Raw genomic sequence first — 21,592 nt, 5'->3', positions numbered from 1 at the left:
CTTTTTGAAAGAAATGAATGTTTTTGATGAACGTTTTCTTGAATGCCTGCTTTTGGCAGTGCTGCCATCTGTGAAAAATCTACGCCATGCTTGCTATTAAAGATTTCATTTCCAAGAAGAGTTGGGAGCTGTTTTAATAAACGGTTAAAAAAAACTGTCGCCAGTCCAAGGGGCCAGCAGCTTGTTTACCGCGAGTGGCTCCTGTCACCCAAAGCACCTTTGACTGATGAGCTTAGAGCTGCCAGACCCCACCCGGCTCCCTCCGCAGCCCTCTAACAAGCAACATTTTCAGAAGCACTTTAGCTGTGTTGGCCACTTAGGAACCTAATCCCTATCGACTCTGAATGAGATTTATATTCCTGAATGGCCAGCTCACTTGTGAGAGAGGTCCCTGGGTCATGTAGAGCCTTTCAGAGATTTCACCCGACATCCCCAAGTCATTTATTAGCTTTTTAATACCGTTCCTCGACAAAAAGCACAGCCAGCCGGCCGAGGCGGTGCAATAGCAGCACCAGGGCTACCAAAAGCCTTGCAGAGGGGCTGAGGCCACATCCAGGGGCTGGAGAGGTGCAGAGCCCCCACTGCCGGGCTGGGAAGGAAGCAAATCCCCATATTTTAAGGCTGCCAAGCGCTCGGTGCACGGACCATGGTTTTCTGCATATCCACCCCAGCCCCAGTGGCAAGGTCAAGGGATCCGAGGAGCCCACCTTCAGCACCCAGCACCACGGCTCACGAAATGGAGTCCCGAAATGGCTGGTGTATTTGGAGATCTGGTGCGTGACTAAATCGAGAGGAACAATAAGATCTTTTTCCAGATTCGGCAAACATCAGTATAATAAAAAAAATTAATTATATGCTTGAACACATGCACCAGAGCAATGCCCTGTATTTTCTCCTAATTGTTCTCCAAGCCTTACAGAGCCACATTTAAATAAAAATGAAGCAGTTATTTAAACCACAATTAAAGATGGAGCAATTTATTTTTAAACTAGGAATATCGTCAGCAGAGCAGGAGCAGGCACAAGGGCCACGGCCAGGCCGGCAGGAGCAGACAGGCAGGGCTGGGAGCAGCTCTCAGCATCAATGCATGTCCAAATGCAGTTTTAGGAAAGAAAACGGTCGTGAACCTATGGAAGGGGTTCACCTGGGCTTGGACAGCTGGGACCAGCTCCTCCTGAGCACAGCTGGAGCCAGGGTCTCCCAAAGCATCTCAGGGCCAGGCACAGGGGACACAGCCACAGCACCAGGCTCCATCTCTGCTCCCCTGCTGCCATCCCCACAGCCCCAGGGTCTCCCCCTATAGCAGAACCTGGCCCCACAGCCCCCAGAAGCAGCAGCCGTCCCTGCCCCGCTCCAGGAGGGAGCATCCTTCCCAGGGGGATGCTGCGGTGCTGCTGGAAGGGGGCTGGGGCGGGAGGAAGAGAAGCAACCACAACAAAAACCCACCCTCTCTTTTCATAAGACAGCAGAATTTATCAGCCTGCAGCCCTTCACATCTGTCTCCTCATACAAAATGAAAGAGGCTTTGAAAAACAGAGGAGATGAAATAAAGCCGTCTGTGTGAGGAAGCTGGCATCTCTGCCACTGTCACTGTCACCATGGTAGGAATAATGACCGTGATTGTTTCTGCATCTGCGTACGCGCGCGGGTGCGCACGGAGGGGGGAGGAAGAAGCACACCCACAGCCCCAGCACCGCTGCTCCCCGGGGGCACCGGCCCTGCTCCTGCAGCCAAAAGTGGCCGTGTCCTTGTCCCCATGCGTGTGAGTCTCCCCGTGGCCAGGCCAGCAGGGGTGGCACGAGGCAGGGCTGAGCTCGGCGCTGCCACGAGCAGCCTCAGCTCCTCTCCATCCCCAGCCCAAGGGCGGGGGGCTCGAGCTCTTGGAAACGGGGCTTGAAGGGAAGTTTTGACCCGCAGGGTCTGCACATCGCTTGGCTCTGCTGCAGCAATTAGCGCCCGGCCGCCGCGGTGGGCGCAGCTCTCCCTGGGGACCTCGGGGTCACAGGGCTGAGCCAGCACCACCCTCACTCCATTAGGTGGCAATTAAAGGGAGGTGTAACGGGAAAAAGACTGAAGCAGAACATGCCAGCAAACAGCTGGTGGAGCAAAACCTCTCCCTCTAAACCATTCTCAGAGCCGGCTTGGACGTTTCAGGAAGGTTTCCGTGGTTCCAACCTGTGCTTCCCACAGCAGCACCTCCCAAAGACCAGCAGCGCACAGCCCAAGGGTCCTGAGCTCCCCCAGCCCAGCCCAGCGCGGTGCCAGCACCTGAGGTTCACCCTGGTCACCAGCACAGGGCTGCTCCAGAGGATGTTGCTCCTCATCCCAGCTTCTTGGCAATTTCCTGCAAAACGACAACTTGAAATTCAGGGCATAACTGGAAGAAAATCTGTACCAGCGTGCAGAGCCACCCTGGGACTCGGCAGAGTCCGCGCAGCATATCCTGCTGTCACCAGCAGACCGTGCTCCTCCATGCGTCTCCTCCTCCCTCTGCTCCCTCCACTTCAGCGTAATTTCTTTCACATAAATCATCTCGTCCTTGTGCCAGACTCATTGTGGGAAGTTTGTGCCCAGCAGGTATCAGGGCTGCAGCCTCCAGGAAGGTGCTGCACTCAGGTGCTCCCCTGCGAGGCAGCGAGCGAAGCCCCCTGCAGATGCTCCCCCCACCGCTCCCAGCGGCTTCCCAGGGGCTGTGCTTGGCACTGGGGGGCTGCGAGGGCTCCTTCAGTATCTCTGCGCCGCAGGGACCCAGCAGGGCCTCCCCCACCTGGAAACTTGTCCCGAACCTCAGGCCAGCAGCAGTGGAGGCTGAATTGGGGCAGAGCGTGCCAGTGGCACAGCGGTGAGGCGTCGGGCAGAGATTTGCAGCCCACCTGCCTCCTGCTGCTGCTCCAAGCCCTCAGCCATCCATCCCATCCCGCACGCACCATTTCTCTGTTCCCTCCAGCACCACGGCTCCTCGGGGTGGCGGAAGATTTACGCTCACAGGTAGGCAGAGAGATGGCAGCTCCAAGCACGGACGCCCCTCTGTATTTCACGCCTTGGAGCTTGTCAAGCCGCCTTTGGCTCGCGCTCCGTCACCCCGCAGGGCTTGGAGCAGGGGCAAGGACATCACGTGGGGATGGGACGCCAGGTGCTAGATCAACGGCACCTTTCTCCGCAGGCAACCGTCTGCATCCTTTCTTCCCTGCCCTGCCCAGAAAGCAGCCAAGGACTCGCTTGCTCTGATCTCAGATGAAGCGACCCTCGCGCAGCTCCAGCGGCACGGCAAAAGCCGCCACCAGCTCTCCTGCAGGATGGCCCCAGCTCAGGCGCTCTCAGGCAACTCCTGGTTGCAACATCAGCATTTGAGATCCGCGAGGCGAGGCTGGTAGCCACAGCCGCTCTGCCAAGTCAGGATGCAGCCAGGGGAAGCGGCTGAACCCTGCCAGGTGCAGCCCTCCTGCCCTCCCATCCTGAGCGCTTTGCTGCGCAGGACTCCGGGGATTCAAGGGCCTTGTGGGGCCGAGGGGCTGCGATCCCAACCCTCAGCCACCTCCTGCAGCTGTCCCATGCGGGGACACAGCAGTGGGGCAGACGGTGGCCGTGGCCACACGGGTGCAGGCAGAGCCCCGCTGAGCCCGGCGCATCTGGAGGCAATGGGGTGCTCGTCCCTCGCTCTCCACATGCATTTTATTTACTTGTTTTAGTCCCTTTTTATTATTATTTTTTTTTTTGGTGCGTGTGTGCATGTGTGTGAGATCGTCTCCAACGTGACTCTGCATTATCAGGGCTATAATGAGTCCTTGTTAAAATGGATTTGATGGAATAATTATATTCCAGAAAAAAAACCTGCAGGAAAGCTCTCTCCCCTCTTAAAGGGCAGGATCATCAAACGTTCGCACCACATTATTTGCAGTCACACCTTCTGCTGCATCTGCTCCTTTTAAAATCTCTAACTCCAATCTGATCTGAATATATAAATCTGAATTATCACAGCAAAAGGAGATGTGCTCACACCTTTTTTTATCTGTTGCCATGGCGATTAGATAAAATTCACGCCAAGTCTCTGGGGAAGGATGAAATGATTTCAGACAGAATCTCACCCCACTTGGTGAGAATAACGCCTGGAGCTACTTCCCTCTGTAACAGGTCTGGGCACATGTCGCAGCCAGCGAGGGGGCGAGGGGCGGGGGGACGCCAGGACACCTCCGGAGATCTCGGGACCGACAGGAGAAAAGGTCCCGCAGCACCCCCAGCCAGAGCAGGGCCGGACAACGCTCCTCTGAATCACATCAGGATGCTCCACCAGGGAGAAGCTGGGAAATGCAGCTGAAAAGGCCAGCTCCTCGCCAGGCCTTAGCCCAGCGGTCCCAGCTCAGGTCTCGGTGCGGTCCGTGAGCACTGCTCCTGCCCGCTGCAGGCTCAGGGCTGTGCCTTGAGCGATGGCCAAGCCAAAGAGTGCCTGGTCCTGGACCACTTTGAGCCAGCTGGGCTTATCCCGCACTCAGCAAAACCAAACAAAAGTGCTGACAGCCCGTACCTGTCCTCAGCATCTCCTCTCCTGCCCCCAACAAAGATAAGCACACATACAAGGGCTGCCTGTCACCTCGCCGTGTTTATTTGCCCCCAGCTCCTCCCCAGTAACACGGGATGGATGTCCCCAGCACAAGGCCATTGATGGAAGGACAACGCTCGATTATCCAGGTCCGGGCTGGCCGGCCTCCTGCATCAGCTGCCGTGCCCCCATCACGCAGCACACGTCTGCTGGCGAGGCAGCACTGGCAGCCCCCAGCCCAGCTCCAGAGCAGTGCCCCCATAAATACGGTGGGCTTTTAATTGCCCGTAGCCTCACGCTGCGCCTCAGCACTCATTGTGCTTTGGACAGATTCAGGTGGAGTTAGCGTATGGTTGCACTTCTAATATTTCAGAGAACGGGTGGACGATGCTGCAAGGTGGAGCAGAGAAGAGCGTACGCTTTGGGGCGGATGGCCGAATTTAACCATGAGAAAGCTGTCACACTTCTCCAGCTGCTGGGGTGAGCTCAACAATCCCAGGGTCAGACACTGCAGCAGGTGGCACGGCAAGGTCTCCTTCCATTAAGCTCGTATCTGAGCCATTGCAAACAGAGCAGCTTCAATAGATACTTTCTGGATTCCTAACAGGCCGTCATTCAAACAAGAACATTCACAAAAACAATTAAAACTTCACTAAACTGTGAATTTTTTTCCCCAGCTCCATCCTTCTGGCAAGCTTCATGGTCCAGCTTTCAGAGAAAAGGCTTTGTGGCTCTCCGACGACTAAAGCAGCACATCCAAGCACATCATTCCTGCCCAGCGTACCCAGCAGCACGCTTCAGCACAGCCTGGGCAGACGACACATTTGTGCCAGAACAGGCAAACCGAGGTGTAAATACGCCTCCGACCCCGCCGGGGATGGTTTGGGTATAACTGCACACAGACGTGTGCTCCCAAGGTTACACATGAAGTTTTTGAAAAGCCAGCCAAAGCTCCAGCGAGCACACTTGAGGAATAGCAGCGAGCTCGTTGCTGGAGAAGGGCTGCCAGTTTCTCAGAAACGTACCCTTTGTAGCATCTCAGATGTGCTACCCTCATCACCGCCTTTGTAAGCCGCTGCTGGATGTACACCCCGATGGTGCCCACCTACGTCGGGTCCACGTTAGCAGCACTGCTGCGTGCCCAGCCCTGCAGAGCCCACCAGTGCCAAAATCCAGTTGCATTCCTGCAGTACCCGGAGCGAGGACAACTCAGTGCCAGGAATCTCCATTCCTGTGTGCACGGTGACTCTACGGCACCCTCGGCCGCACGTGCAACACATCTCCAACAAACCCAAACCACGCGCGTGCTCCTGGACTTGGCATCACCCAGCCTGGAGATGTGGCTTTAAATAAAGCCCTTCACCATGCCGAGTTCTTGGAGTGGCTCGTGGCAGCAGCTTCCCCCTGCCTCCCCGCGGAGCAGGAGAGGGACGCGGGCAGCATGCTGCTCAGCTGCATCCTCCCCGGCCTCCTCCCACCCCTCTCCCCCAAGTATACATCAAGATTCATCAATAGCAACAGAGTTTGAAATCACAGCCTCGGCGTGAAGTGCAATCTTGTACACAGCCCCCAAATCTGTAAGCGCTGCTGCTTTATTCTGAATAAGCACTAGCCCACGTTAAATGCCAGAATCCTGTGAGTGGTGCTGCACGTGTGCTACCAGGCTGAGAACGAGAGGCAAGATTGATTTGGACGTGAGCACCAGCAAAGCAAATGGGTTTTTGAAAACCCTGTAATTTCTCTGCAACCCTTGACTTCACTAAACACACATTTTTAGACTACGGCACAGTTAGGTAGGCATTAAACAAAAATGAGCTGCACTAATGATGATTTACGTGCAGGATAACCTTCTATAAAGAATTTATCGTTGATTTCAGGGTAAGTTTCAGTGTTGCCAAGTTAACCAAATAACGCGAGTCCCCACCAAAACCCCCCACTGCAGCAGTGCAATACAGACACGAGGCATTTCTCTGCAATTGTTTTAAGATCCCTCCTGAAATAGACCCAGGAGGTGCTCCTGGAAAAAAAACAGACTTGTCAGGAACTTAAATGCAGGGAAGCCAGGCAGAGGCACCCGCCGAAAGCAGCGCACTGCTGCGCCAGGAGCAGCGCTCAGGAAGCAGCACGCAGCCCACACCAGCCCCAGGCACACCCCAAGAAGTCCCCCACCCATCGCCCACAGGGACGGGGCAATTTTCAGCCCCGTACCCCCACAAAGAACAGAAAGCACACCATGAAGCTTCTGAAACACGTGGTGAGACGGGGCTGCCCCTGCAAGACCAGGAAGCGCGCCCTCCCTTTCACACAGGGTTTTTCCCCATTTCTGGGCTAGAAAATGTTGTTTTGGTCAGGGAGAGGAATTGGGACACTACAGAAAGCACGCACCTCGGGTGAAAATAGTCATTTAAATGAAAGTTTTCTGCCACAGAGTGCTCTGGATGGAGGATTTATTACGGAGCCTGCTAGGACTGTGCGTGCCCTGACGCACCGTGGGTTAGCAGGAGGATGCACAGTCCTGCACCAAGCCTAGACAAAAGTTTCACAGAAAGCAGTGGCTTGCATGCACCGATCTTAGGGGAAAAAAAAAAAAAAAAGCCAGTCTGAAGTAAGGCTTGGATTCACTTCTGAAAGAGCTGCAGTACCTCCACAGACCTTTTGTTTCCGGAGGATGGCTGGGGGAGCACTACGCAGAGCTGTCGGTCCCACGCTCGGTGCTAGCGCTCCTCTGGCGCGAGGGGGCTGGCAGCGCTCAGCACCCCGGCACAGCGTGGTCACGAGCCGAAACCGCTCGCTCGGAGCAGCAGGAAGCCCCTCCTTGCCTTCCTCGCTAAGAATTAGGACAGAATCAAAGGATCACCGGAGGTCAGGAGGAGAGCATGTTTTTGGTAACAGCAGAGCCAGTTTTAGCTCTAGCGATCACAAGAAAAAAATAAGCTTCAGGCAGATACTATATTTGTAATCCAACAGCAAAACATGTTTGCTTGTGTTGACTCTGCACTGTAACACGATTTATATGTTCTGTCTTTAGGGTAATTATTGCTTTAGAATGTTAAAATTGTTCCACTCTAATTAAATCATCATATTAAAAAAATCCACCGCAAAAGCGAACTTGGGAACAAGTCTGGTTAAGATCATGCAAGCGCACGGGTGCCCGGGTGACGAACGCGCTGCTCTTCAGACGGAGAGCAGACACCACACTGCTCCCACGTGCCAGGAATGCACTGCAGCACCAGGGGCTGCAAGGTGAGAAGAAAATTCAGGGCAGAGCTGTTGGGACGGGGATCCGTCCCCGGAGCTGAATGCCAGCACGGCACCAGGCTCACCGGGGGCTCGGTCCACGCTGAGGGGTCTCGGTGGCGGGGTCTGCACCACCCGTGCCTGCCAGCTGCTTGGGGACAGGGACACGGTGCCAAGCAAAGCCCCGAGTTTTGTGCCTTCTGCTCCTGAAAGCAGAGCTGCAGTACAGCAGAGCCTGCAGATTCATTACCAGCACTGAGCCCAGGCAGCGGCTCGAGCAGATGACGTGCTGCAAGGTGTCTGCGCGCTCCAGCCCCGGGAACCACCGCTCGTCCTCCCGAGAGGTGCTGGAGGACACAAGGGCTGAGCAGCCCTGGCCAAGCACTACTCATTTAGTTACTAAAAGCAGTGTAAGAAACCACCAGAAGCAACAAACACCTGGCATGAAAATGGCCCACCCAGCTCCACCACACAGCGCAAGTTCCTCGGGGCGGCCGTTTGAGTCCCTGGGGTTTTCAGCACCCTCGGGAGCACCCAAAGCAGCACGGCAGTGCTAGAATCCCCCACGCAAGCCCTGCCAGTGGCATCAGGGCACTGAAACCCCACCTCGAGGAGGCTATTTGCTAAACCAAAATCTCCCTTCCTGGGCAAAAGGCTGTTGCAGGCATGGAGCAGCTGCCCGTCAACGCACGAGCATCCTTTCCAGCTCCTGCCCGGGGAAGACCGTGCTCCGGAGGCGAGGAGTCTCATGCAATATTTCATCCCGAGACTGTCAGAAGTGGGTCACTGCTGGGGAGGAGGGGCACCATAAACCCAGCTCCTGACCACGGCAAGGGAGCTGGCTCAGCGCCCCGGCTCTGCCGCCCGGCACAGGCTCGGTGCCAGCACCAGGACCGGCACAGCGGGTGTCAGAGAGGTGTCCTTGCTGCCCCCACCGCCGGCTCAGCACCGCTCCGGGTCTCACCTCTTAGCCGGTGCTGCACAGACCCCACAGAGCCCCATGGCAGGAGGAACGGGCAGTGCTGTGCCAACAGGTCGGCTGCGCCCCGAGGGGCCACCACCAGCAAGAGCCACCGAAGCCCTCAGGAAGCTCGTCCCCCTCCAGGTGAAGCACTTTGCTCCTTAAGCTCCTTAGGAAACATCCCCGCAAGGCGGATTAAAGCAAATCCCCTCCCCTGCATGGTCAGCGGCTGGCACCAGGCTGTCCCCCCAGCTGCCACCCCCCCGTGCCCCCCAGTGCCAGCCCCTGGGTGAGTCCCCACCGCATGGCCAGCGTGGCGATGCCCAGCCCCAGAGGAGCATCGGGACTTACTGACCTATGAGCAAACATCAAGTGCTGAGCACTCACTCTGGGCAAAATCCTTTAATTCTTTCTGGATCCCCTGGGGAAAGCGGCATCGATTGCTTTGCTATAGCTTACACGCGCTGCGCAGGGCAGCCAGCGCTGCCATCAATACAGCCAGGGAGGGAGCCAAGAGGTCACCCCGCTACATGGGGACACTGGTGGCTCCACGCAGTGCTCAGCACCTGTCCGTACTGTCACGGTGCTGCTTCTCAGCCTGTGACAAGCCTGGCAGGACCCAGCACACCAGGAGAGGCACAGCACACCCATGTCCCCTGCTCCTTTCCCCTCCTGCTTGGCCACACCAAGGCGTCCAGGTCGCGTCCCACCCAGGGGACCTGCTGGGGCAAGACTCTGCTTTTAGAGGCTCTCTGCTCTCACCGGGACTCGGGGTGCTCAGTGCCTGCCAAAAATCTCCAGGAACTACCCAAGGGTTGCAAAGACACAGGTGCTGCTGTTCCTTCCCTTGGCCCCAACCCAAAACCACAGCAGCAGCGTTGGTGCTGGGTGGGACACAGCCAGCCAGGGTGGCCAAGTGCCTTCCCGTGCCAACACAGAGGCACACGATGCCTTTAACAGAGTTCCTCTTCCCACGGCTGAAGCTGCTGTGGAAACACACGAGGAAGGCTGGGATATTGACTTGTGTGCCACTGACGGCAGGGAAAGCCAGCTGGCTGCGGGTCAGCACAGCGACAGCACGGGCAGGCACTGCTGCCCCAGCCCCAGGTGCCACACAGCCACCGAGGTGAGCTGGCTCACAGGCACGTGGGGGACACCAGGACAGGACGCACGCTGCCACGCTTACACCAGACACCTGCACACATGGCGATGCTCAGAGCACAGCCGCAGCACCACGGACCCCGAAGGCAGCACCAGCAGGCTTCTCCAGTACGAAGCCCCAGCATGTCCATCCACAAAACCTTGGCTTTGGCAGCACAGACCATAAGCCACAAAAGCATTCTCCACGACGCTCAGCCCGACGTGGCACAGCAGGCCAAGATGTTCCAAGAGCACGAGGCGTTTTCCCAGCGGTGCCTCTCTTACCTGGGATGATAGAGACGGTGTCTTTCTCCCAGGACACAACACTAACGTATTCCTGCACTGAAGAGGGGATGAGGCACTTGAAAACAGCCACGTTTCCACGCATCGACCTTTGGTCCTCCACCCGGACGGTGTACGGCTCCCTGAAAACTGCGGAGAAGAGCAGATGGTTGGTGGCGTGACGGCGCTGGGAGCAAGCACGCTTCCTTTCGCTTTAATCCCACATCTCCCAGACAAACAAACCCACCCAGCCATAAACCGCTTCCATCCACAACGCTTGGCCCACGCAGAGGCAGCACGGGGTAACTCTGCTGTTCACCTTCCCAGTCCCCGAGGGGTGCTGTGAGCCTCGTCCTTGTCACGGGGTGCCTGTGAGCTGCCCAGTCCCCCGGGGTGATGCACGCCCCAACAGCAGGGTGCTCCCCAGTGACAAACCCTCCTGCAGCTCTCATTAGGGCAGCTGGGTCTTCCCCAGGCTCGTCAGCACAAAAGAGGCAATGCTGTGCCTAGAAACCATCACCCTGCCCAGAACAACAGCAGGCACCAGGAACTCCAAGTATGCAAACGCAGGGGCACAGGTGCCTCCACCTGGGGACAGTAACTGTGCCCCGTAGGACACCTGGGCATCGTTACCACGAGGGGGACAGCCATTTCCTTCATTTAACGACACCCCACCGCCAGAAGAAAAGCAGCAGACAAAGGGAGATGCCCCACGGGTGCCACCCCCCAGCTCCCTGGCTATTTCCTGGGTGCCCCAGAGGGGAGGCAGGGAGCTGGGGCTGCAGGGGAGAAGCCCACACAAAGGGATGCATCAGCACCGAAGCAGATTAAGTAGCAAAAGCGTCCTTAATCACATGGAGCCGAGGCTTATTCACAGGCTTTGAAGGCCAGCAGGGAGCACGAGGACCATCCAGCCCGGCCGCTGCCCCCAGCATCCCCAAACCCAGCTCCGTGCTGAGCCAGCCCCGGCTTCCCCCGCTGCTGCCGAGCCTCCTGCTCCCAGGGGTGAGTTAAAGCCCCCACAGGCACGCTGAAAGCTTCCCATTTACCCCATGCGCTCACTACCATGTTTTCCAAGTCTTTGAGAGTTTTCCAGTTCCTCATGTTTTGAATCGGGGTTTATTTGCTTTCTTTATACAGCTTTAAATGGCTTTACTTGCACGGCCAGCACAAAGCAGGGGAGAGCAACAGGGACACGAGGCTGGGTGGATGCAGGAGCAGGGGGACATTCGCAGCCGTTTCCAACCAGGATGAAGCCAAAGCCCCGGGAACCACCACAGCCGGGCTGTCCTGGTGGCCCCAGCACCCCGCACGTGGCCCCGCTGTGAACTGCCTGCTAATTGTGCCTGCTAATTGCACGTGCTAATGGGGCACAGCCGGCCAGGCTGCCAGCTGAAGGCCTGCTCACAGGGGGGCACTAAGCCAAGGCTCAGCCCTGCCACCAGCCTGCTGCGATCCCAAAAAAGCCCTCAGCATGGGGAAGGGCAGCGGAGGCTGAGTGCAGGGGGGCAGGCGAGGAGCAGGGGCAAGATGTGTCCCCTGCAGCACCCCCAGAGCATCTTCACGTGTGAGCCCTGCACAGCCACCGCCCCCCTTTCACTCCCTGCCAGGCAAGTTTGCAGAAAATCCCCACTTTTAGCAAATCCGAGCCCAGGCTCACCAGCTCCGGGACCTCAGAAGCACAGGCTCACCTCGCACCATGCTTCACCCCAGGCTCCCCAGGGATGCAGGGACCCTCCCAAAGCCCCGGCACGAGGAGGGCAGCAGCTCCCTGCTGCACGTCCCCATTTATTACACCCTCACCGTTTGCTGTCCCTCCTCCGCTCCGCTGTGGTTTATAGGTAACCTGATAATGTTGGTAAATAATTCACTCCGGGGAGGGGGGTTAATAACAATTTACTCTGCAGTACAAGGTATTAAAATAAAAAAACCCTGTAGTCACTTCTGTCATGTTCCCTCTGCTAGCCCCACTTTTAATAGGTTACATAATGAAGCCATTCCTGGGCTATTAGCCCTCCTCAGCCTGGTCAATAATTTACTATAATGGCTTCTGGAAGCAGCTCTTTGCCATATTCCTCCTTTTTTCTTTGCTTAATAGGCCTTGGCATGCTTGGGCTGGATGCTGCAGTGGGAGCAGGCAGGTTTGAGAGGGGCCGTGGGGCGCAGGGGGGCTCTGTGCTCCGAGCAGATGTGGCCCAGGTCCTCCCCCAGCCGTGGACACCCCGAGTGTGGCTGGATGTGACAGTGCTGATTCACGAGGGGTGACCTCAAGGATGCAGCAGCACCACCACCCCGGGCACTTGCCGGAGGCACCCAAGCCACGCACCATGGCCCTGCTGCTTGCTCCAGAGGTGGCAGCAGACCTGAGCTGCAGAACCTGGTGTTATCAGGGGCAGGGTGCAGTTTTACAAACACATCTCAGGCTGCCTCCATCTGTCCCACACCTTCCCCTTCTGCTCCCATCTGCTCCCCTTGCAGCAGCAGGCGCAGCCCTGGCTCAGCACTCCTCCAGGCATCACTGCCCCACACCAGGTACACAGCACGGAAAAACAGAGAGAAGCCAGCACCTCATCAGAACCCCCAGAACCCCGAGCTCCTACCTGCTTTAACGCGGATGTTTGGGCTCCTGATTTTGCCAGCCGAGTTCTCCGCGGTGCAGAAGTAGTCGTTGTCGTGGATGAAGCTGTTGAAGGCTGATGGCGAGAAGGGGTAGAGCTGCAAAGTCCCATTGGCATGGACGTGCCGGATGTGGGGCACATCGTAGATGTCGTCGCCTGTGGCCAGGTACCACCGAAGGACGGCGCTGGGTGACCCCGCGGCCGGGCAGGGGATCACCACCCCCACTGTGCTGGAGAAGGTGACCTGCTGGATGGAGTCGTTCACAAAGTAGAGGCTGGTTCCAACATCTTCAGCGAGAGCTGCGGGGGAAGCAGAGCCCGGGGGTTATTACAGATACCTCTCCCCACCGGGCCAGCTGCCCCGAGCCCAGCCCTGACACGCGGCAGAGCAGAAGGAGGGAGCGCAGGGACATGGGTGCACGAGCTGGAAGCATAAAGGCCACCTTCACAGGCCAGCGCTCTTGCTGGCAGCACGGATCATGGACCACGAGTGCCCAACCAGGACGGCTGGGGGCTGTGCACGCACGACGGGGTGCCAGGACACCCCCCCGGCGGGGAGAAGGGACGGCGTGAGGATGCCTCCACGCATGGGTGCCCCTCAGCCAGATGTGCGGCCCCAGCTGGGGCTGTGCATGCACCGGTGGCCCTGAGCACACGGCCACATCGTGCCTCGGCACCCACAGGGCCAGGAACACCCAGGGGCACCGGCATCCTGCAGGCAGCTCTGCAGGGAAGGCGCCGGGATGTTGGTGAGCCCCAGCTGAGCCTCTGCCAAGCAGGGCAGGAAGCTTTGCTGCTAGCCCACTGCTCCCCCAGGTGCTGCAGCCGCCCCAGGAGAGGAGCAGGAAAACTGCCTTCGGCCTTGCTGTCCTCTCCTGGGGTCACAGGGGGAGCCCAGCCTCAGCCCGAGCTGCAGCCCTGCTCCAGGCATCCCCACGCCCCCCAAGCCAAGCAGCTTCCAGCCCTGCCATCCGAGGGGAGCTCACGGCCACCTGGGTGCCCAGAAGCTTCCCAGGGCACGGGGATGGCTGTGCCCAGCTCCTCCTGCCTCCCCTTCCCACTCCAGGACCACGAGCTCCCCTTCTCCACCGCAGCCAGCAAAGCCTCCTATAAACATGGATGAGGCAGCCCCCAGTCACTTTGCTCGTTTTTTTTTTTTCTTTTTTTAGCCACACTTTTCCGCGTGGGCGGCAGGACACGGATATAGAAAGCGGCCCTCGGCGGGTGTATTAATAGCTCTGGCTGAGAGCACCGCTCGTGGTGCCGCAGAGCCAACACGCAAATAACACCACGCTGCTGGCTCCCAACGAGCCACCGGGGACCCTCCCTGACCTCGATTCCTCAACTTGGGGAGGAGGGAACAGGAGCAGGGGGGAGAAGGGAAGAGTCTCCTTGCCATGAACATCCTCGTGGCCGTGCCTCCGGGACAGCGCAGCGCAGCTGCTGGACAAGGAAAGGCTCTGGAGGTGCAGTTGGCCGCAGCACCAAGCTGCCCACATCCAAGGGAAAGAGTTTTGTTTTCCTCAGGTGGAATCAGCGAGCACACCCCTCTCCTGTTGTGTCCCCTCCGTGCTCGGTACCCTTCTCCGCCAGGTCATGGGCACCACAGCCCCTTGGCCCTTCCTGCACACAGCCCCCGTCCTGCCACCAGCTGGATGTCCACGTGCCTCTGTCAGCACCACTAAACCGTCACCCAAAGCGGCCAAATTTCCTCCTTTTCCTGCTCAGAGCCCAACGGCACCAAGGACACCGCAGCCAGAGCGGCCCTGCAAGCCATGGATGTAAGGGATCAGCAAGAAGTGAGGCCCAGCACCAGCACCGCACACAAAACACCCCGTTTATAGGCTGGCCATGGCAGTGCCCCCCTCCCGAGGCGAGCACAGGGGTCCCAGCACACGGAGCATGCTGGGCACCCATCCTGCACCCCTCGCCCACACCTCCGGAGGGGTCCTGGGTCCGTCCTGGGGCAGTGATGGGAGAGCAGCCACCCACCAAAGGGAAACCTCTCCCCAGGCACCCCCCGGGGGGCTTGGAGGTAGGAGGGGGAAAAGAGTGGAAAAATACCTCATAAACAGCAATTCAGCTTAGCCACGAAGCTTTTTCAGGTCAAAGGGGGAAAGGGATTTTTAATAGAAAATGGAAGTTATGGGATTGGCAATAGTTATGTGACAGACGCGTAGAGTTAAATCCAGATAATCTCCTTTACCATTTAGCATTGAGCACCATCCTAATTCCATGTTTCATAAAACTGCCTCCAAATCACCGGGAGATTAAATATTTAGAAATAGCACCGCAATATATTTTTAAAGCGGAAATCACTGCTCACATCTGGTCAGATGTGCTGACCCTAACCTAAATACCGAGGGCATTAATTCACAGGAGCCCGAGCAGAGGCAGCGACAGGGGAAGGACTCCACATGCGATGGTTTCTGCTGGGGGAACCGCAGCGAGGCAGGCACGCAGCACCCGACACCGCAGCCCAGGCTGCTGCTGAGGCAGATCCGCACCAAGCCCACCACGTAGCCGGACGCGGCCTGGCTTGCTCTGAAAGGCAGGTATTTTAAGTTATCAAAGTGCAATCTTCTTAAATTGTACTAAATTGCAGCCTAGAGGTATTGAAATATTAATATCTCTTTCTGAGCTGGGAGAAGCAAGTCATTTCGCTATCATCCCTTAGGAATATTTACTAGTCTCGGTGGCTGGACTTTCCAAACTCCAGAACTAGCCGAAGCACGGCCGCTCGCAGCTCTGCAGAGCCACGTGCTGCACCGAAGGCGCTCATTTACTCTAACGAGTGGCTCAGGCAGAGCGGCCATAAATTGACCCCGGGGTTTGTCAGCAAGTCACGTACCTCGGGAGAGGCAGCTGAGATGTAGGTGTGAGCCCTGCGTGAGAGGCAGCACGGGCTGCAGCAGCAGAGAAATGCCATCGCAGACGAGAGCCCAGCCATGCAACCCTTCCTCACCCCCAAACCTCACAGAAGAGCTGGTCCTTTTGTCACCAGGTGGATTTAGGACTTCTCAGACAACAACCGACTGCACGTGAGTGCAATTAGAGACGTTTCTCCTGGAGTAGGATGCTTTTTTTTTTTTCCTGCCCTCAATGCACACACATCACCTGTGTTAGCATTCAGGACCCCTCAGCTGTCCCCAAACCCAAACACAGCTTCTCAGAGCTTTTTCTCAGTTCTCTTTATCCCCCCAGCAGCACCCTGCCCAAGCCGTCCCTCCTGGCCTCAGGCAGCCCAGCGGCAGCCAAAGGGACCCCACGAGCCCCTGGGGCTTCTCCAGCCCCCGGCTGAGATGGGCTGCAGGCAGGCTGGGAAGAACTGCGGGCTAATCACTCGTTTATTATCCTCATTAAGGGTGGTTGACACCTGCCCTGCTCAAGGGGAAGGTGAACTGAAGCCTGGCACACGCAGCAGGGTGGGAATTACGGGTAGGTGGCAAGTCGTAGCCTTTCCTCCCTGCTGCTGGAGGCTTGGGCAGTAATTCCATCACTCGCTGCCTGCACACTTGTAGTGCTGGGGCAGCCTTTGGCCTTCCCTGGAACGAGCTTCCATCAAGCCCTCATCTTCAGGAGGCTTTAATAACCTTTCTGCTAACGAAGGGAGTGACCTTGGAGCTGGCAGCAAGAAGTGACACCTTGGGGCAGCACGGAAGGGCCGGGGAGAGGAGCAGCAGGGCAAGGGGATGAGCACACAGCTGGTGCCCTTCAAGCTCTCCAACACCCCGCAGAGCCCAGGCGCACCCCCGCCAGCAGCACAGCTCTCCCACACGGGTGTCACCCCATGCCAGCACCTTTCCAGCCCCCAGGGATGAAGCCGTGCCCCCGGCCACGCAGCATCCCCAGGGACCCCCGCTGGGGGTGACAGCAGTGCCCCCAAAATGCCAACATGACCCAGGGGGACTCGGCAGGAGCCCAGCACCCCAAGGACAGTGACCCAAGCACCTTCCCCAGGCCTGGCACTCCAGCCCCAGAGCAAATCCCACCCTGGGGCAGCCTCCGAGCTCGCAGACACCTTGTCTGGGGGGGGGGGGGGGGGGGATAGATGGAGCGAGGAGAGCCCAGCCTCCAGTCCTCCGCAGGGAAGGGCTCGGAGTGCTGCTGCCTGCTCCTTAATGCATCTGCATGGAAATGAAGGCCTGAACCACCTCCAGCTATTACAGCAGCACCCAGGCAGAGGCTGTAACCCTTGCGTGGAAAAGCAGCGCTCCCCGCTGATTTGCTTGGCCCCAGGAATGTGGTGCTGGGGTCACCTCCAGCTTCAGCGGGCACCACCCCATCCCCGCGGGGCTGGACGCGTCCCCAGCTCTGCACCAGCTCCCTTCACCCTCCCTCAGCTCCTCCAGGAGGTGGGGAACAACCCAGGGACCGCAGGCAGCAGCCGCATCCGTGCTGAATACAGCGTCCAGGTCCCGAGGGGACAGCAGGGACATGGCCCAGGTGGGTCGCAGCAAGGTGCCACCAGGGAGGCTGGGCAGCACGGGGGATGCACCAGTGGCCATGCACACCTGCTGCTGGCCTTCCTCCAGAGCCACCAGCCCAGGGCTCCAGCAAACCCCAGCTTGCACGCTCACTCTAAAAAGCACAGACAAGGATTTTTGCCCCGTGGGTGACAGGAGAGGGAGAGATGTGGGAAACGGGTCAGTAAAACCGAGCGGTGAAGGGGAGCTCGCACGCCTCATCCCTTCCCCTTTAAGTTGTGCTTGCTCCCTTCTCTCCCACGGAAACGAAACCCAACAGCCTTTCCAAGAGGCAGCTGCTGCTAGCAAAAGTCAGGAAATGGATTTCCAAAATATTTGGTACAGCTCTGCTAGCAGGTGACGATGGCAATATGCAGATCGTATGCCTTCAGGTTTATTCCTAAAGAATCTCCGAGCAGGGGAAGGGTAACTCACAGAATTACAACACAAAAATGTGTCTCTGGCTATAATTTAGATTTCAAAGACAAGAAACATTCTGGACCCGAACCAGCCACTGCAAATGCTTCCCATTAAAGCACGCTTTGTAGCTGCTGCGACATCCAAACACCTTCCTCCCTCATGCCCTCCTAGGAAGTCGCACTCATTAGCAGCCTGCTTATTTGGGTGTGAGATGACTTCATATTATCCACGGCACAGCTCAAAACTCACATGCTGCCATGTCAGAAGGATTCCTGCCACAAAGACACGCTTCCAGTTTTATTCTTGCTCTCGCTTCGTCAGCTGCTTCAAACGAGGACAGAGCGCTCCTCATCCCTCCACCTCGGACCATATGGGCAGAACCGCGGGCGCTGCAGCAGAACGCGCCCCGTGCCATCGCTGCCCAGACCTAAGCCTGCAGCTCCCAACCAGCCTCCGTCTCCGGCGAGGGCTGCTCGGTAGCACATCCCTGGCACTCGCAACCCGAGCGAGGCAGTCTCTACTCCTCCGGAGAGCAAACGCACCAAGAAATATAGGGTTGCCTATTTCGGTTCTCTCATCCAAAAGCAGGAGCAGCCCTAAGCCTACGCCGGGTGCAGGTAAGGGCTCCGGGCAAGTTGCCATCGTGGCTCCTTGTGCTGGGAAATGTTGGCTATCCACGGGCTAAACGCACGCCGGGCATGGCGAGGAGCTCAGTGCTGCAGCCTTCTCCTCCGTGCATTTAATGAGGTTTCCATGTTTCATTTCAGAGAAACGAGCGCTGTGCCACGCTGGGGGGCCGAGATGGGGAGAGATTAAAAAATGCAAGCTGCATAGTTCACTGCACCCAATACAGGCACATAATGTAAATATAATGCCAATATAAATCAGCAGGCAGAGAGACCCAGCAAGAACATGCAGGGAGATGCTTTCCCAGCTCGAAGCCTCTCAGTTTTGACCACTGTGCTCTTCATCACACTGCTCGCCACTCGCATCCCCTCCTCCTCGGTGCGGCTGCTCACACTCACACCACCAGACCTTCTTTCTGCTCAACTCCCTGCTCGTTTGCTTGCCAAGCACCTTTGTTGTTGTTTTTGTTTTTATGAACAAGGCAGAAATAAGCAGATGCAGCCCTTTCAGAGGCTTCTAAACTTCAGTGGTCCCCTGGATCAAATGTTTATTTGCTTTTAGTTCCTACTCAAGCTCTTGTTCTACAGCAGGAACATATTAAAAGGTTGTGCTTCGATGCCCAGAAATATTAAGTATCTGAAAGGTTTATCGTGCATTAAGCAATTCATTTTTTTTTATCCTATTATTATAATGAAACTTCCATTGTATTGCTGTCCTCTCTTTGGAACCATTTCACTTTAACACTTTCCATCACCAAGACGGCTCGATACTGAAGATACATTTTATTTCTTTAAAAAAAAAAAAAAAAAAAAGAAAAAATGAGGCCACAAGGACTTGTGCTAATGGAGGCTTTTAATTTGCTCTTCTCAGAAGAGATAGCTCTGTGGGAAGAGAGCCTTTTTCCAAAGAAGCTGGGGCTCAAAACATGCACAAGCAATAAACCTGGTTATTATTTTGACTACTGGGGGTGGAGGTAGGGGAACTGTGGTGTCCTCGATGGCCATTTGTTTCCGGTTTTGGTGCTGGCTGTTTTTTTTTTTTTTTTTTTTTTTTTTCCTTTTAGCACAGTAAAAATGCAAATGTAAGCAAAGCAGACGCTGGCACGTTCAGCTCAGCAGATCCTAAACAAAAGCGATTTTGGTTAAAGCTCCCAAATGCAGTTTTAGTCCAGCTCTAATAAAGCAGCTATTCCATAATTAATAATTGATGGAAAAATTGATCATCACCATGCCACTGGGCAGGATGCCCTATTAAACCTTGGTAAATATTTTTCATTGGATTAGCATTAGGATAGATGTGTAATTCAATAGACAGCAAGAGAAGTCTCCTGTAAGGAGCCAGCTCTGTTCCCTTTTATTTCTCTTTCCTCATTGCCTAAAATTCTCCCTTTGCTGTTCTCAAATGTCAAAAAAGATAATTAGGGCAAATGTCACCTTATATCCTCTGAGCACACAATTTTCCAAAAGGTGGGCACTTCCATCGCTACATCTGCGGATCGGGTGATACACAAAGAGGTAATTTATTATAGGGACATAATTAAAAATTCCCACAGAATTGGAAACGGGCGATTCCTTTATGTAACATCGATTGATTGTTGTAACAAACGCCCTGTGATTTAACTATGCATGTTACGTGCAGCTCCTTGGCTTTCTTTTTTAATTGCATCCACAGCGGAGACTTGGTTTAGAGTATTACCTCCATAGATTCGGGTAGCGTTCACTCCATCTCCAACTTTAATTTAATCCCTAATCTTTAGGTGTGCATCTCCTCGACACACTTGTTTCATGATTATTTTTTTTCCCACCCGATCTGATTTATACCAAACCACCGGGCTGCACTTCACACAGCCCTCCTGGAGGAAAGGATGGGGTTTTTAAAGCATCGCTGGGTTTAGCCTGTCTTATGGGATTAGGATATCGCTCTAAGTAGTCCCGGAAAAGCGGGGACACCACAACAAAGCTCTCCAAAGTACCGCCGCAAGCCCCGGCAGGTCCCGTCGGGGCAGCGGGCAGCCCGCACCCCGGGGGGCTCCGGCACCGCTGGGGGCTCGGGCTCGGCTCCGAGAGCCCCTGAGCCCCCCCGGGGGGCGGGCGGCACCCCGAGCTCCCCGCCGGGACCCCCGGAGCGCACCGCGGGGGGCGCCGCGCCCGTGGCCCCGGAGCCCCGTGGGGGCGCACGGAGGGGGTGCTGGGCACCGGGGGGGGGGGTGCTGGGCACCGGGGGGAGCCCGCCGCGTCCCCGCTGCCGGGCGCCACGTACCTTTCGGCAAAGAGTAGAGCAGGAAAAAAGTTACCAGCCACATGCCATAAAGAGCACCTATGGCCCCGGGGTGCGGCGCAATTGCGGACGGTGCGGTGCCCCCGGCGTGCCGCGCTCCCTGCCGCCGCGCTGCCAGCCAGGTTGAGATGCCCAGAGCCGAGCTCGCAGCCGCTCCTCCTCCTCCTCCTCCTCCTCTCCTCCTCCTCCTCCTCCTCCTCCTCCCCCCCTTTCTCCCGGCGAGTGGCGTCGGGCGGGTGGGCCGGGCTGCGCGCACTGCCCGCCCCCGCGCCCCGCGCCCCGCCGCTCGCCCCCGGGCCCTCGTGCACGGGGGGTGCCCGCTCGCAGCCTTCCTCAGCCCTCCCCGGCTGGCGGCAGGGGCCGGGGGCGCGCACGGGGGTCGAGAGGAGGCAGCTGGGGCCGGACACGCTCCGGGAAGCCGAGCCTGGAGCGCACCAGGTACGCTGGCCATCCTCTGCAAACCCGGACCTCACCCGTGCCAAGGAGGCTGCTCCCTCCGGGGAGCTGTGCCCTAGCACCAGAGCTGCTCCTCCAGGCTGTGTGTGCAGTGCTGTGCCCAGGACAGCCGAGGTGTGCAGCACCACTCCGCCCTGGGCCTCCTGGAAACTTCTTTGCAGCCCCGGGACAGAAATGAGGTGACACCAGCCCTGCCTTGCTGCTCCCCGCAGGGCCCAGCAGACCTCCTGGTGCAAGCATCGCTCCAGCCGGTGGGTAACAAATACCAGCCGATGCTTTACTTTGGGGTATGTTTATCTAAGGCTTAATTCGAGCCTAGGATCATACTCCTTGAGTCATGTTCACACCAAAACCAACTTGTCTGGACCATTAGAGGAGCTCAGAATGCCTTTTAGTGAACTGATTATAGTGTTTTGCTTTGCTTTCCAAAGCAACCTTTTCAGTAGTAATTTGTTGGAAAATGAACAGAAAGACTGAAGTATTCTGATTTCAAAGAGAACAATGATAGAAAAAAAAATGTACTGACTTTTTAAAAAAGTTTAGATTTGGTTGAAAACGTAACTTCATCTCT

General features: G+C 56.8%; 1 protein-coding gene across 4 annotated transcripts in view; it reads right to left on the bottom strand.

Annotated features, from left to right (window-relative positions):
• The window catches only part of DSCAML1 (DS cell adhesion molecule like 1), a 95,688-nt gene extending 74,682 nt beyond the window's left edge, over nucleotides 1–21,006 (bottom strand). Inside the window, exons 1-3 of one of the 4 annotated variants that reach the window (XM_035346124.1) lie at nucleotides 20,548–21,006; nucleotides 12,758–13,075; nucleotides 10,161–10,307 (exon numbers count right to left, since the gene is read on the bottom strand). In XM_035346124.1, coding sequence (XP_035202015.1) covers nucleotides 10,161–10,307; nucleotides 12,758–13,075; nucleotides 20,548–20,590 — 508 coding nt within the window. In that variant the 5' untranslated portion in view covers nucleotides 20,591–21,006. Of the gene's footprint in view, nucleotides 1–2,927; nucleotides 3,112–10,160; nucleotides 10,308–12,757; nucleotides 13,076–17,910; nucleotides 18,111–20,547 lie in introns of those variants that run through there. The other 3 variants (XM_035346120.1, XM_035346121.1, XM_035346122.1) reach the window with 3 other exon arrangements.
• Between the last annotated feature and the right edge of the window lie 586 nt (nucleotides 21,007–21,592).

This window comes from Oxyura jamaicensis, chromosome 24 (genome assembly GCF_011077185.1).
Source record: "Oxyura jamaicensis isolate SHBP4307 breed ruddy duck chromosome 24, BPBGC_Ojam_1.0, whole genome shotgun sequence".
Classification (NCBI taxonomy): Eukaryota; Metazoa; Chordata; class Aves; order Anseriformes; family Anatidae; genus Oxyura; species Oxyura jamaicensis.
Note: the sequence above shows the minus strand (reverse complement) of the source record. Positions and strands in the feature narration are given on the sequence as shown.